The sequence below is a fragment of the Mustela nivalis genome (genome assembly GCF_964662115.1).
Source record: "Mustela nivalis genome assembly, chromosome: 6".
NCBI classification, from domain to species: domain Eukaryota; kingdom Metazoa; phylum Chordata; class Mammalia; order Carnivora; family Mustelidae; genus Mustela; species Mustela nivalis.
In genome coordinates this window covers 30,494,402-30,510,567 of record NC_139025.1, presented here as the reverse complement: position 1 = coordinate 30,510,567, position 16,166 = coordinate 30,494,402, and the positions used below count along the sequence as shown (strand labels likewise).

General features: G+C 40.3%; 1 protein-coding gene across 4 annotated transcripts in view; it reads left to right on the top strand.

The window, feature by feature from the left end:
* The window catches only part of TRIP11 (thyroid hormone receptor interactor 11), a 64,269-nt gene extending 56,026 nt beyond the window's left edge, over positions 1-8,243 (top strand). For all 4 annotated transcript variants that reach the window (XM_082733942.1, XM_082733941.1, XM_082733943.1 and 1 more), the window contains 2 exons: positions 1,727-1,871; positions 4,794-8,243. In XM_082733942.1, the coding sequence (XP_082590068.1) occupies positions 1,727-1,871; positions 4,794-5,014 (366 nt within the window). In that variant the 3' untranslated portion in view covers positions 5,015-8,243. The remainder of the gene's footprint in view (positions 1-1,726; positions 1,872-4,793) is intronic.
* The last annotated feature ends 7,923 nt before the right edge of the window (positions 8,244-16,166 follow it).

Here is a 16,166-nt window from a genome sequence, read left to right as displayed (position 1 = left end):
CAAGTAGGCAGAGAGGCAGGCAGAGAGCAGTGGGTGGGGAGCAGGCTCCCCACTGAGCAGAGAGCCCGATGCGGGTCTCGATCCCAGGACCCCGAGATCATGACTTGAGCTGAAGGCAGAGGCTCAACCCTCTGAGGCACTCAGGTGTCCCTGTTTATTTATTTTTAAGGATTTTACCTAGATATTGACAGAGAATACAAGCAAGGGGAGCAGCAGAGAGAGGGAGGAGCAGGCCCCCCACTGAGCAGGGAGCCCAGTACAGGGCTTGATCCCAGGACCCTGGGATCATGACCTGAGCCAAAAGCAGATGCTTAACTGACTGAGCTTCCCAGGTGCCCCAATAAGCCAGTTTAAATATTTTATTGCATTTATGTTTTATTCTAGCTTTTTATTTATACAGTACTTTTGTTTTTCACAGTATTAGGTACTTTTATATTTGATCATGCTGCTATAGGCACAGAGTCATTTATCTTACTACTAAATTATTATGAGATTCTTAACGAAGGAGGTTTTCTTTATGCATGTGTGTGTCTGGTCATTGAGCACTTACTGAGCACCTGCTGTATACCAGACTGTTCTCAACTTTGGGGATGCAGCAGCAAACCAGAAAACAAAGTGCCTGCCCTCAACAAACTTAGATCCTGGCAGGAGGAGGCAGTTAATAAACATGAACACACAGTGCCTGGTAGTCTGAATGAACAGTAATACATTGAGTAAGTTGGGGGCACCTGGGTGGCTCAGTCGGAAGGACATGTGACTCTTGATCTCGGGGTTGTGAGTTCAAGCTCCATGTTGGGCATAGAAATTACTTAAAAACTAAAAAACTTAAAATAAATTGAGTAGCTCTGTGAATTAGAATATGGAGTTTGCTTCTTTATTTTACTTTGTTTTCTGTTTTTGTTTTAAAGATTTTATTATTTATTTGACACAGAGAGATATAGCGAGAGAGGGAACACAAGCAGGGGGATTGTGAGAGGGAGAAGCAGGCCTCCCGCAGAGCATGGAGCCTGATGTGAGGCTCGATCCCAGGACCCTGGGACCATGACCCGAGCTGAAGGCAGATGCTCAATAATTGAGCCAGCCAGGCTCCCCTACTTTGTTTTTTAATAAAGAAGAAACTGAGGCTAGGTAACATACCCAGGGCTGTTTGAAGATTAAAAATATACCTTATTTTAAATCAGATGGCATGAAACTTACTTTAAAGGAAAGTTCTAGGGGTGTCTGACTGGCTTAGTTGGTGGAACAGGGGTTGTGGGTTTGTGCCCCATGTTGGGTGTAGAGATTTCTTAAAAATAAAATCTTTTATACTACATTATTTTAATCTGATAATTGGTGAGTTTTTGCTGTATTCATTGACCAAGTATTACTGTTTAATACTTGTTTTTTATATTGTGTTTCATGTCCACGTAAACAGTTACTAAAATGATTTAAGATTTGGATCTCCTAAGTGCCATTGATGGCAAGAAATCTCAGTTTCATTGGGTAGCTAATTATGACTAAGTTCTGTAAGAAATGTTGTCATCAAACAATACTGATTATATTGCTGAAGGTTTTAGTGGATAAACTTAACTAAAGCACTAGTAGTTTCCATGGTTCATAAAGCTTAATTATAAAGAAATGATTCAGAAGGCATGATTAGTTTTTTTATATTTAGAGTTGCTACATTTTCTTGGTTGTAGTGAGTATAATTTAATATCTGCCTAAAATAACCCAAATATTTCTTTAGTCTTTTTCAGAACTTTTTGTTAAATTTCTGGAAACAGAATCTCATCCATCTGTTCCACCACCAAAGCTGTCTGTCCATGATATGAAACCTCTGGATTCACCAGGAAGGAGAACAGCAGTTACAAATGTACCAGAAAGCTTTAAAGGTAAGACCAGATACTTACTTTTTCTATAATTTAAAAAAGTTGAATGTTTAATTTGTGATTGTTTTGCAGTGATCTTAACTAAATTTTTAGTGTTTTTGAAAATGTGCAGTGACTTCTTCCAAAATTCCAATAAAGCATTAGATTTTGGCTTCATATATTCTGTAGCAATCTGATATTTAATTAGCTTAGATTAACCTAGACAATATGAAATATTTTTCCTTTGTATATTAGAATAATTCTTCTCTCTACATAAGCCACTTGGAATTATTCTTGGAAGTACTGGTGAACCAGTATACCTTTGCTTGGTCACCTGTTTTTCTCTCATACTAATTAATGGTGCTTATTGCTAAATTAGAGTTGGAAGTATAGTTTATGTTCAGATTGTGTCAGTTTCTGTTATAAATTTTTTTTAAGATTTTATTTATTTGATAGAGATCACAACTAGGCAGAGAGGCAGGCAGAGAGAGAGGGAGGCAGGCTCCCTGCTGAGCAGAGAGCCCGATGTGGGGCTCGATCCTAGGACCCTGGGATCCTGACCTGAGCAGAGGCTTTAACTCACTGAGCCACCCAGGCGCCCCTCTCTGTTAAAAGTATTGCTGTGATGAACATCCTTGATAAATTTTTGCACACATCATTAATGTTTCCCTTAAGATAGATTTCTGAAAGTATAATACCTACATGTAGACATTTCTTAAGAATTAAAATATAATGGCAAATTACCCTCAAAAAAAAAAAAAGTGTAGTTTATAGTTAGAGAAAGGTTTTTTCCCCTGTGAACATCTAAGTGTTACATTCAATAACCAAACCTTGGTATGTTAGTAATAATTACAAGAGCAGTTTAGTAAACTGGCTTAGACATCCAAGAATATATTGATGCATTCTTATACCTTATACTTGCCTGGAAGCAAATGGTTTCGTTGTTCTGGGATCTGTATGTATGGTTTTCTATCTCACTAGGTTATAAGGGCCTTACAAGGGAATTACGTCCCCTATATTATAGACATGCAGTGACTTTTCTTGAGTTGAAAAGGAAGTATAATCCATTAAACAATAAACATTATTAGAAAGTCTCTCTTTTATTTGAAATCTTTGTATTTTAATACAGACTAAAATCTTTACTAGTTGGACTATAAAGGTGTGTTATATACTCTTAGGCTTATCTCATATCAGATACTTAAATTTGGATAAAATACTAAAGAATTTATATTTCAGAATTTTAAAAAACTCTCTTAAAGTCTAATTTAGCTGAATATTTCTATTTTCCTGAACTTTTATATAAAGAAAAATGGCAAAATTTGTTTTGATAAAAGATTTGGCTCCTAAATTCAATAAAAGCTCTTCACTTTCTCTAACAGCTATAGACTATATACTAAAAACACTTTATTCTTGGGGTGCCTGGGTGGCTCAGTTGGTGAAGGGTTTACATTCTGCTCAGGTCATGATCTCAGGGTCCTGGGATTGAGCCCCACATCAGGTTCCTTGCTTAGCGGGGAGCCTGCTTCTCCCTCTCCCTCTGGCACTCCTCCTGCTTATACTCTCTCTCTGTGTCAGATAAATAAATAAAGTCTTTAATAACAAACAAACAAAACCACATTTTTTTCTTGCTACACTAAGTCATAGCATCTTCAGGTGGATTCCAAAACTCATTATGGTAACGTCTCCTACTCCCTGTCCTCCCTCCCCCTCCATACCTTCCGCTTCTTCCCTCTCTTCGTTCCTTTTCTCTTCCTCTTATCAAGACATGTGCCCACCGTGGTTTGGAATGATCAGAGACAAAAGCCAGTGATGTTCGGAGCAGCTGGTACAGGATTTACATTAAAAAACAACAGCAGCGGGCGCCTGGGTAGCTCAGTGGGTTAAGCCGCTGCCTTCGGCTCAGGTCATGATCTTAGGGTCCTGGGATCAAATCCCGCATCGGGCTCTCTGCTCAGCAGGGAGCCTGCTTCCCTCTCTCTCTCTCTGCCTGCCTCTCCATCTACTTGTGATTTCTCTCTGTCAAATAAATAATAAATAAAATCTTAAAAAAAAAAAAAAACAACAGCAGCACCAAATGAACTTAGTCTTTAAACCTGGACTTGGAAGTGTGTGGCAAGGGTCAGAGCTTACTGAGGAGCACTGGAAGCTTTTCCAGAGTTTGGAAAGTTACCATTTAGAGGGAAGGAAAGCTTGGGAACCCAGAGTGCTCAACGTTAAGTTGATTAGATGAATTTGTCTCAGTGCTTTCTTTGTTTTAGAATCTTTTTTTTTTCTTTTTTCTTTTTTAAATTTTTGGTGGTACTTGTGTCTTAGGGAGTTAGTCGTCTTGGGTAATAAAGCAGAATTCTAACCACCAGGACATTAGAGCATTAACAGATACCTATTCCAATAAAAAAATGAGTTTCAGCATAACTTGATAGAGAAATAATCTAACAGAGAATTGTTTCAAACCTCTAAAAAAGGATCAGTTTTTTCTTTGGTTAAATAAATATTAAACTTGATTTTTATCACTGTGGATTGGTGCCAGTTTTTTTCATGGCCCTCATAATTCTTGGGGGGAAAAGGAGTTTTCAAGTCCTTCAGTCTTTCAGGTGAGTAGTTAGAAAATTGACATTGTAACGTAGAAAACAGCACCTGAAAAGCCGTCATTAAAATAAGTGAAGTTCATCAGTTATATAACTGGTATTTGAGTATCAAATAATATTGTGTTTAATAAAGCGTTAGTGTGCATACAGCTCTTCGTCCCTCCCGTTCTTTCTCCATTCCTCTCGCTTCCTGTCTTGTCTTTTTTAACCCTTTTTATGTTACAGACCCTGCTTAGGGGGTCCAGACCCAGCAGCATAGGAATTAAATTTATTTGGGGGCCAAATCTAGGAACCTAAAACACATGTATAGTGTTAATTGATAATGTATAGGAGACTGAATAACTTGCATTTTATCGTCTAGATACTACAGAATCCAGATCTGGTAGAAGAACAGACGTGAATCCGTTCTTGGCTCCCCGCTCTGCGGCTGTGCCTCTCATTAACCCAGCTGGACTTGGACCCGGTGGGCCCGGGCATCTTCTTTTGAAACCCATCTCAGATGTGTTGCCCACATTTACACCTTTGCCAGTGTCACCTGACAACAGCGCCGGAGTTGTGTTGAAAGACCTTTTAAAGCAATAGGTGATTCCCAAGCCAGAGACAACATACGAAGCACTTTAAAGAAACCGCAAACACTATATGTATGTATTCTCTCACGAAGTGGCCTTTCAGAAAAAGTCATGTATTTGTTTGCAGTTGTATATTCTCTAAACTTAATAAAAATATTCTTCTTGCGTTTAGAAATTGCAGGTGTCACAGGAGGAAGTGTTTGCTATATTACATGCTTTTTTCCTTCTCTGATTTGACCTAATTTAAGCTAGAAACATTTGATCTTTCATCTTAATTTATAAAAAATAAGAAAAATATAAAGATAAAAATTTGTAGTAGCTATATATCAGCTCTTTATCTCTGATTTTCAAGCTCATTTAAGCTAGAGTCATGTGGTTTATCTTTTAAAGATAATCAAGAAATTTACAAAAAGGAGAAAATAATAGTAGTGGCTTATCTGTATAGTGCAAACAATTGATCTGAAGCATATATGGGTCATTTTTTCCCCCCCTTAAGCCCTCCTGAGAGGACTTGGTGTAGACAGGCCAACAGCAGGGTTGTCCCAGGGAGATCACAGGTGTCCTGAGGTGGAATGTGCGTGTGTTTGGTTCTTTGCGGTTGTATCACATGCGTGGATTGATGTGATCAGTGCTGCGGTGCCCATGCAGATACCCAGCAGTTTCATCAAGCCTTGGAGCTGCCCTGCTCCTCCTTCCTGCCCATACCTGCCTGACTCCGGCAAACTGACTACTCTCCAGCTCCGCAATTGGGTCATCTCAAGAGTGCTGCGTAAATGGACTCAGGCAGCATGTAACCTTTGTGAGGGGCTTTTTTCGCTCAATGTAATTCCCTGGAGACCCATCCTCATTGTTACGTGTATAGTCATTTGTTCTTTTCAACGTTGAGTACATCCGGTGGGGATGTAATTTAGTTTAAAGGGCCAAGGTATCTTTTTAAAGGTATCATCTCAAAACCGTTTGCTCACACACGTGCACACAGCTTTCGTTTAAGTGTTAAGTCAAAAACAGCTGTGCTCTCGTACCTACAGTTAGCAATATCACTGAACCAGAGACTTCCTGCCTCTGTCTGGGGTGGGGTGGAAGAGGTTTGTCGATCCAGGAGTCCCCCATTCTCATCCTCTTGGTCACTGAGGGTAATGACATCAACCCCACCAGCACTGGGTGTTCGCAACCTAAGAGAAGGGAGTAGTACTTTAATTTTTCACAAACCCATCCTAAAAAATCTTTACCTGGAACTTCATTTTATCAGGATGTTCGTGTTTTTATTAGTCGTTGAGAGTTGTACATTTATGCGAATTTTGTAAATTTCAGTATGCCTTGAAAACAGAAACATCTGTATAACAAGGAAAGGTAAAAATAATACTAATCCAAATATGTAAATAGGCCTGGTCCCGACCAGGACTCAATTTGTTTATTTGTAAATTTTGTTGTAACTGTCTACTGTATTTAGATTGGGGGATTAGAAGTCTTCATGTATGGATGGGTAAAGCTCGTTTTTTCTGAAATGTTCAGTAACCAAGATGTCGCTGCCTCAGCATCACCTGTCTCCCGAGCTAATGTATTTATATATATCGCTGTTCTTTGTTCAGTCCACTTTAAAGGAAATTGTTGTACAGGTTCTATATTAGAACTGTCAAACTGCCTCATTGTCTGTTTTGCCCATTATTATTTCTCTATGAAATTATTACCCTTAAGTTTTATACGATCCTTCCAAAGACGCTTTCACTGGCCATCCTAAATTATGCGCTGCTTGCCATTAAAATTTCATTTCAGTGTGGAGCATCTGAAATAAAAGTTTCTAAGTTGGGGAAAAAAAAAAAAGACACATGATCATTTTGAAGAGAACATGCAAAAAAAGTTTCATTTTAATTTGAAGAAATTTAAAAGTTTCTTTTAATTTGAAAAGGAGATGTATGCTGCATATTTAAGTGTAGCATATCATCGTATTTTAAAGGCCATTGAGGACATTTTGAGCATCTCCTTTCTGCCCTCCCCCCACCATAGTTTCATGTAAGTTTGAAAGCTGTTATGGGTGGATTGCATATCTAAATATCACAGCCTGTCCTTTCATGGCTGCTATTTAAATAAGTATGTGACCTTGTCCTCAAGCTGTGGTACCTAATGTTTCAGTTGTATCATAGCTGAAACTATAGCTCACTGGTATGCACACCAAGTGTTTGTTGATCTAAACCAGGCATAACTCATCTACTTTTCTGAAACCAAGTTGTGTCAGAGATGAGACATCTGCTCAAGGAATCTTCAGTAACCATGCAGTGATGAAGCATATAATTGTTATGTTAGCAATAGGACCTGGCAAACGGTATTTTTACTGCAATATTTTAACTACAGTACTTTTACTGTTTACTTCTCTCTAAACTTTGTGGTTGAATTTTGCTTTAGCTGCCAGTTTTTCACAACATTCCTAATGGTTTTCAACTGCTATAATATAGTAGAAAAGCCATCCAGTCATTGAATTTGATTTTAATATAATCCTGTATCATGGTTGGTTGAGTTTTAGTCCCTGGCATTATCAATTTTTCAAAGAAAACAAAAAAAGGAAACAAAACCAAAATAAGAAAAACGTGGGGGAAAAGGAATGACTTTCTGAAAACCAGCCAATTAAAATATTAACTATCCTCTGCAAATAAAGCCTCTCATTTATTTTAACCTTTGAATGGTTAATTGCAAAGGGCAAAACGACTCAAAATACTTACCCCATCAGTAGATGGAAAACAAACTTCATCTTCAAGGTTAGGGGAGTGATAAGATTTAGTGGGGGAGTGCCAGTATGTGTCAGACTTAAAGCATTTGAATCTGATTTTTCAAGCCAATAAAGTTTTTCATATATCAGTATTTAAAATGTCTTCCATCCACAAAAATTGAATATTGTAAATATCAAGTATAACTGATAATTTATTTTATATATTCCTATGGAAAAAGTAATGGTATTTTAATGTTCTGACATTTGTGATTATTTGCCAGTCTTTACTTTTTAACTTATTAAGGTTTCTCTAATTAAACTTGATAAGTTGTCCTTTGGTTTTTAGGGAAATACCTAAATGTGGGGAATTTACAACCCAACCTTAATACTGGGCTGTGTTTTATAGAGCTAAAGTCAATGCATTTCTGAATTTCTCAGGAGCACTGCAAGGTAAAAAAAAAAAAAAAAATACTCCAAATAAAAATGATATATGTAAGTTGGCAATGTCTTTATCCACAATAAAAAATTTTTTTAGCAAACAGCTGCTGACTTTTTCTTTAGAAGGGGGAGAAATGACTTACACATGTTGTTTGTAGCAGCAGTTGATGGACTATGGAAACTAATTTCTTCAGGCACTCACCGGATGTTGCCTTAGGATGCTGTGTGAGCCTTGGAAATGTTAAGTATGAATAATTTAATAGATACCGAAGATTTTGCAAGAAAAGAGGATCTGAGAGATTTTATCCAGCCTTTTAATTTTCTTTTGGAGGTAGTATGCATCATTGGGCTCTTGGTTTTTCAGCAAGATAATCTCAGTTATGTCTTCATCTTTTCTGAGATGTGGAACTTGAGTATTTTTAACAGCGCATGTGATGGTAGTATTGGAAGGAGCATGGTTTTTAAAGCTGGGAGTTGGAGTACTGATTTTGACTGATCCTTTCTCTGTGACTTTTAACAAAAATGTCTTGTCGATGGGACTGATTTTCATCATTGAACACCCACATAGTAAATGGTCAGATGACACATTTATTCACAATATTAAAAGAGTAAATGTACCACTTGTGGGAATGCTTTACTTATAAAGCCGATAGTTCTACACAGATTTTAGAGGTTGTGATTATTACTGCCAAAAAGTGGGTAGGAATGTCAGGTGAGGGTGTTACTGAAGACCAAGGGTTGTTTCAGGAAGGAAGGAAGAGGTCAAAAGTGTGAAGTGCTTGTTGCCCTGGCAAGGTAGGTTTTAAGAAGAATCCATTGGATTTAGGGGCCAGTAAGTTGTTGTTTTGAGCTTGAGCCATGTTCATGGAATGGCAGAAGCAGAAGCCATAATTGTCAAGTGGGTTGGGTCGGTGATGAGCAAGTAAAGATGTGTTTGTAGGCGACTCTTTGAGAAGTCAGACTACGAGGGAGAAAGGGAACGTGAGTAGATGAGTGGGGTGGAGGGAAAGTCATGTTAGACTGGGAGGCTGAAGCCTGTGTGAGTGCTCCTGGGAGGACACAGCTTAGCCCAGACCAACAGGCTGAAGACCATGGAGAGACTTCTTGGGAAGGGGGAACTGATAGAAGTGGAACGCGGAGGGTTGGCCTGAGAGAGGGAGGCTGCCTCTCTTGGGACAGGAGTGAGGAAAGAGAAGGCAGATGGCAGGTGGAGTGGGGTGGAGGGAAGTTGTGGGAACTTAATTCGATGACACTGAACCTGAACCTTGTTTTCCTGTCCTTAGGACTTAGGTCATGTGAATATAGGATATAGCGGAATGGTTTACAGCATGCCTTTGCCATAGTAAATCCAGTGAATTAATCACCCATTATAATTACAACAGTATTTGTCTTGGAGATAAAAATGCAAGAATGTAAATAAATAAAAACTTAAGGCAAATATTTGACCCCTTAACTGGTTTTCTGCCTTGGTTCTTCCTGTGCATTGGTCTTTCAGGCCACTTGGGGTTAAGAAATGAATGATTTGCTCTATCTTGATACCATAACTGAGATCATTTTCATCTGTGACTGTTTTCACAAGAGTCCTCTTGTGTTCAGCTCCAGCATCCTTTGACCCTCAGAAATTAAATCTCGATTGAAAACACAATTAACTTAATGTAAAGAGTTTGGTGGGGTTGTTTCCTAGTTATCTTTGGTCTGTTAGAAATATAAGCAACATGATTTTTTTCTAAAACATGTGGCATTTGGGGATGCCCGGCCACCTCAGTCTGGGGAACGTTTGATTCTTGATCTCTGGGTCGTGCGTTTGAGCTCTTCTCTGGGTGGAGAGATGACTTTAAAAATAAAATGCTTAAAAAACTAATGCTGAAGGGCCTTGTGTTGTGAGACACTTTCCTCTAGCAATGGGGAATCAGCCTCAAGCCCTTCTTGACCCCGGGCAAATGCAAACACTTACCAAAGGACAGTCTATCCCAGACTGAAGGGAAACATGCTTTCCTTTCAAGAAAAGACTTGGAAAAGTCATAAATATTTGCTTCAGGTTTCCTGCGCAGCTCCTTCCATCGAGGTGTGTCTAAGGAACCCATGCTGTCATCTGTGAGTTAACACATTAATCCCTTTAAAAAGGGGGATTTGCAGGCACTCTCCGTGAATAAAGAGGGTGATGGAGATGGAGTTACAAGTTCTAGACTAATGAGGTAATTTTTTATTTTTGGAAAACTTACTTGGAATGTGTAGTCTTTTGAAATTTTTGGAATCCCCTCAAAGTCCTCTCCCTCGAGCATTTACCACCCCACGTGTAGCTGTATTACTAGACGCAGCCGAGATGCACGTGTTCAACCGGGGCCCCTCTCCCTAGGCTTGCCCTTGCCAACTTTAGCTTCTGTGCTGAAAAATATTGATGATGGTAAAAATCAATTATCCACAGAACTGCTACTTGAGAAATGAACATTTCTGTTTTTAGAAGACTTGTCACTTCTATTCCCCTGCTCACCACCTCCCCCCTGCCCCAGGACATTAGTTTTCCTTGGTGAAAAATAATTTTCTGCTGTCATCATTTAATGTGTACGTGTGTGTGTGTGTGTGTGTGAGAGAGAGAGAGAGAGAGAGAAATATTTCAAACACATAAGAGACAAGGATATTTAGAAACATCTGGTATAGCAGTGGGACAAGGTCAGCCCATTCCCTGGAAAGAAAAAAAAAGTAGGAAACCAAAATGGTCAAAAAACAACCATTTGAGGTCCTGGTAATTGACCAGAGGCAGGCAAGAAACTGAAAATTGTTGATTTTTGAAAAACATCTAGAGCTTCAGATAAGAACCACTGGAGTCTGTAGGCCTTCCTGCCTGGGGCTCCCCCAAACCTCCCAGTTTTCCTAGCACCAAGCTCATCAGGAAAGCTGCGAAAGCTAATTATGCAAATTAGGAGCTTTGTTGCCCAAGGGGGCGGCCTGCTGGTAGGGGTGTGGACTCTGCACAGACTTTGACTTTGTCGGTTGAAAGTGCTGAACTTGGAAGCAAACGGGGAGAAAAGTCAGCTCTGTTTGTCTTGAGATCGCAGTTCCGGATAGGGCGAGGGGCCGCCCTGTGGGAAGGCAGCGGGGAGACTAGAACCGAGAAAGCCATGGAAGGACTGGCCTCAGAGCATTTCCCAATCTGTGCCCGGCCACATAGGTCATGCAGGAGCAACCTGTGGGATGCCAGAGCACAAGATTAAAAAATAAATAAATAAATAAACAAACAAACAAACAAATAAATAAATAAATATGAAAACAGCAGAGACACCAGCAGCTGCATTCTCCCATGGGGGAGACCAGTTTCCTCAGTTCAAATAAAATTAGGTTTTAAAAAAAAAAATCAGAAAAATACATCGGAATACCATAGTTGCTCCAGTATAATCCAGGTTGTCCAGATTTCAAGAAGAAAATTGTGAGACAAAGAAGAAAGTATAACCCAGTTTCAGGGAAAAAGGCATCAGAAGAAACTGTGTGGGCCCGATTGTTGGATTAGTCCACAAAAGCTTCCAAGACAGGATGGCAAGGACAGAACTTAAAGTATGTTCAAAGTGCACAAGATTTTATTTGTTTACTTATTTGACAGAGGGCACAAGCAGGGGGAGCAGCAGGTGGAAGGAGAGGGAGAAACAGGCTCCCCGCTCTGCCAGGAAGCCAATGTGGGGCTTGATCCTAGGACCCCAGGATCATGACCTGAGCCAGAGGCAGATGCTTAACCCACTGAGCCACCCAGGCGCCCCTTCTTCCTTGTTCTTTATTTTGAAAGCTTTTTCACAGTTGCACATCTTGAAACTGTTTAACAAGTAAGGAGTCAATTTTGTTGCTTTTTGGAGGACAACAGATAAAATAATGCATGATAATTCCCTTCTTGAATTCTCCAAGGTGCATTGTTAAAATTTGCCATTCCAGGGGTGCCTGGGTGGCTCAGTGAGTCAAGCGTCCGTCTGCCTTCAGTTTAGGTCATGACCTCAAGGTCCTGGGATCAAGCCCTGCATCGGGCTCCCTGATCACTCGGGAACCCACTTCTCCCCCTTCTGCTCCCCCTTCTGCTCCCCCTGCTCACACTGTCTCCCCCTCCCTCTCTCTCAAATAAGCTTAAGAAAAATTTGTCATCCCATCTGGATGTACAGGAAGACTTGCAAATTCTGTCCTATGTTTGCTGTTAAAAGTCCTTTCTTTTGTGCAATATGATGACATATATAATAGTGTAAATTTTTAATTTTACTTTGGCAAAATTCAAAGTTGACAGATGATATCATTCCCTCTAATTTTTGAGGGTGTTGATTTTATTGGTCTGATTAATTGAGGAATTTGGAAACTGCTAATCTTACGTGGATTGTGAATAGGAAATGAGATAATTGGAAAATCATGCCATCATAAAGTCATATTAAGTTTGCCCTAACCTCAATCCATATAAAGTGTCTAAAACAGACACAAAAACGAAATAGAGATGGCAAATAGACAAGTGCCAATAGCTATTTTTTGGGGGGTGCAGCTCTGGGGCCCCATGACAAAGGGTGTGGCTTGCCTGAAGTCTTTTATAGCAGAGATCCCATATTTTACATGTGGTTATATGTTAAAACCACAGCCAGTTAAAATAATCCATAAGAAAAGCCCAGGTGTTTTCACAATTTGCTGAATTTCCTGAGAATTCCAAGCATGTGCAGAAAATTCTAATGTCTTTGAACAAGTTGGTTAAAGTACAGTTAGAGACCCATCGTCATCAGGGAAGAAACCCTGAAAATCTGGGTTTCAATTTTTGTTATGCCCCTAATCCTCTGATCCTGGGTAAATGAGTTGCTCTGGGCTTTTGTTTTCACATTTGTAAAATTAAGGGGTTACAATAAATGATTTAAGAGTTTCAGGACTCGGTCCCCTCCTCCAGGCAATGTCCTTTTTAATATCCTCAAGACTGGTGGGGGAACTCTTTGTGCCCTCCCGTGGTCAATGCAAACTTAATGGCCCTATTGAGAGAGTCGGGGAAGAAGTTCCAAACCTTTATTGAAGGCCTACTGTGTGTTGGCACCTTCTAGGTACTTTATGAACAGAATTCTATCTTTATTGCAGCATCATGTGGTTATTTTTGCCCCCATTTTATAGCTGAAAACCTGAAGCTCAACAAGGTTAAAGATGTACTTAGGGTCCTATATTTTTCAGGGTTCTCCAAAGAAACAGAGCCAATATTTTTCTTTCTTTATTTTTTTAAAGAATTTATCTATTTATCAGAGAGAGAGAGAGAGTGAGAGCGCAAGCACGGGGAGCAGCGGGCAGAGGGAGAAGCTGACTCTCCAGTGAGCAAGGAGTCGGATGTGGAACTCAATCCCAGGACCCTGGGACCATGACCCGAGCCGCAGGCAGACCCTTAACCCACTGAGCAACTCAGGCGTCCCAGAACCAATATTTCTAAAGTTCACTGTATGCTCAGCATAAGCATGACACCGAGGGCAGCAACCGTGAAGGATGGGATTAAGACATCCAAATACATAAAAATGTAAAAGGTACATGTTTCAAAAATTTTGTGAGATGAAAAGGCAAAAGACAAACTGAGGAAACTCTGTAACATGAATGACAATGGAGAACTATATTTACTATAGAAAAGAAACAAGTCAAGGGAAATAGAGACACAACTGAGGCTCCTTAGGGTTTCCGGCTGAGGCAGCTGCTTATCCTCGGATGTCCATTCTCTGCTGTCACAGCAAGAGAACTCCAGAGTCTTAGGTAAGTCGGTTCATGATCTCTCAGGACACAGGCTATATCTCCCAGTGTCCCTTGCAGCTGGGTCTACTATCAGCTTCTATACTACTTCCTGAAACATGAGTTTGGTGGTGGTGGTGGTGCGCCATTTTGGACCAAGTTGAAGGAAGTCAACACTCTAGAGATTGCCAAGCAGCAAGAGAGATGGAGCCTGAATCTTTGATACCTTAAAGGGACACAGCTGCCAGAGTAGCCCTAGACCACCATCCTACAGAATGTGATGTGAGAACATGTTGCGGTATCTCTATTAAAAAAAAAAAATCAACACAAACCACCACCACCAACAACCGCAAACTAAAAACTACCACTAGAGTCTAGAGTCCTTTTGACTTATTAGTTCACAGTGAACTCATTTCCTTGATGTGATGTGTGATAAGTCAAGAGGAGAAATGGATTTGGGGGAAGGAGCCCATAAGAAGTTGAACATGAGTCAGAGAGAAGCTAGGGGTGGTGAGAGGACTTTATTCAAGAGTTATCAGCATAACTGACTATTTATGAGACCTATGTCCCATTAACAGCTCTGGAACCAGTGACTATGCCCAGGAGGGTAGTAGGAAAGACTACAGAGTCTGGATCTAACTTTGGGAGACCCTTTGATGAGTGGAGAGAGAGAGAAAGGGGGCTGGAGAAAATGCAGTCAGGGTCATAGTGGGAAAACCAGGATAACTTAAAACCCAATAGAGGAGAAAATGGGTCATTAATGGTCAAATTTTTCAAAGGGACAGAGGAACAGTTAGGAGCAGAGTAAAAGTCATTGCATTTGGCCCTGAGATCACTGGAAAACTTAGGAAGTACCATTTTGAGTGAATGGTGGGGCATGGCCAGAGGTCCCATAGCCAAGGTGGGAGTAGGTGGTGAGGAGGTGGCTGACACATGGGCTCACTGACGAGCTAGAGAGAGAGGAGGAGGGGGAGAGCAGGAGCCACAGAACGTCTGGACAATAGAAGTTTTCCCCTTCCCCAGGTTGGGAAGACCTGCACCATGAGGCCACACAGCCCAGTGCCTTACTTGGGCACTGTCAGTTATTTAAGTTTTCTGACCTTTGGGGGCCAACTTTGGATAATATAAGAAGTGAAAGGCTTTGTTCATGTTATGAAAATAAGAAGAGAAGGTAATAATGGGAGGACCCATGGAGTTCTGGAGCGTTTGCGGGGAGCTAGGAACAAACCAGCCATGTAACCAGCAAGTCAGAGAAAGCAAATCTTGATAACTGAAAAGCATGAGGAAACTAGAGCCAAACAGACTTGGTTTGGGCTGGAATTTGTTTGTTTGGTTTTATTGTCTGCATGGCCCTAATCCCTTTGGGTCTTGTCTTCATCTGCAGAATGGAGGGTTTTCATAGGTGGTTCCTATGGTTTCTATGGTGGTCATAGAAGAGAATTTGTGTGGAGTCTAGCCTGATCTAGACATTCAATAACATTGTCTTCCCTGTTTTGCCTTTGCATTCAGAAAGGCACTGTGATGTAATTATTTTTGGACAGTAAAACATTAAACAACTTAACAGTCAAAATGTATCATTAAATGTATAATTTTGTGAATTCCCCCCCCATTTGAATATCATCTTAAAAAAAAAACAAGCAAGCAAACAAACAAACAAACAAACAGAATACAGCCCATCTGTGTTCCAACCCATGGCACAGTGAGGACTTGAGCTTTCCTGAGCCAGGAAGGTCCCATTCAGTAGATGATAAACTCTTAGAGGCTCACTACCATGTACATTTTGTGAAGTTGTGTCATAACTTTGATTGTATTTGATTCTGATGATGGCAGGAGGGGCAGATGTTGGGATTCGGGATGTAGCAACTAAAAAAGGAAAACACTTAGGGAAGTGATGGTCCCTAAGGAGCCAGCAAGATTCCCCTTAGTAGTTCATGCTCAGCAAACTCCATTCCCTTTTTTTAAAACAGAATTTCTGGATTGGGAAATGCTATAGATAACATGTGTTTTGATGTGTTTGATGACAAAGCCTCTTACCAAGTCTTCATGGATGGGGACATGAGTGGGAAAAGCTGGTGGTGGCACCCCAAGTTAGACAATCAGCAGTTGCCTCAAAATGTTGAAGAGAGTTCTCTTTCTTCAAATCTGGGCCAACTTGGACAGAGCACATCACTCCAGCACGAGTCTTAGTGTTTTATTGATAACTCTGACAAAGTCAAAAAGAAGTCACGGTCAGCAGACGCCTAGTTGTTGAAGCTGGGGGTGACACTTCATATTTTACACAGTAAAGTTCATGTTGAAAAAGATCTTGGACAATGGATGACAG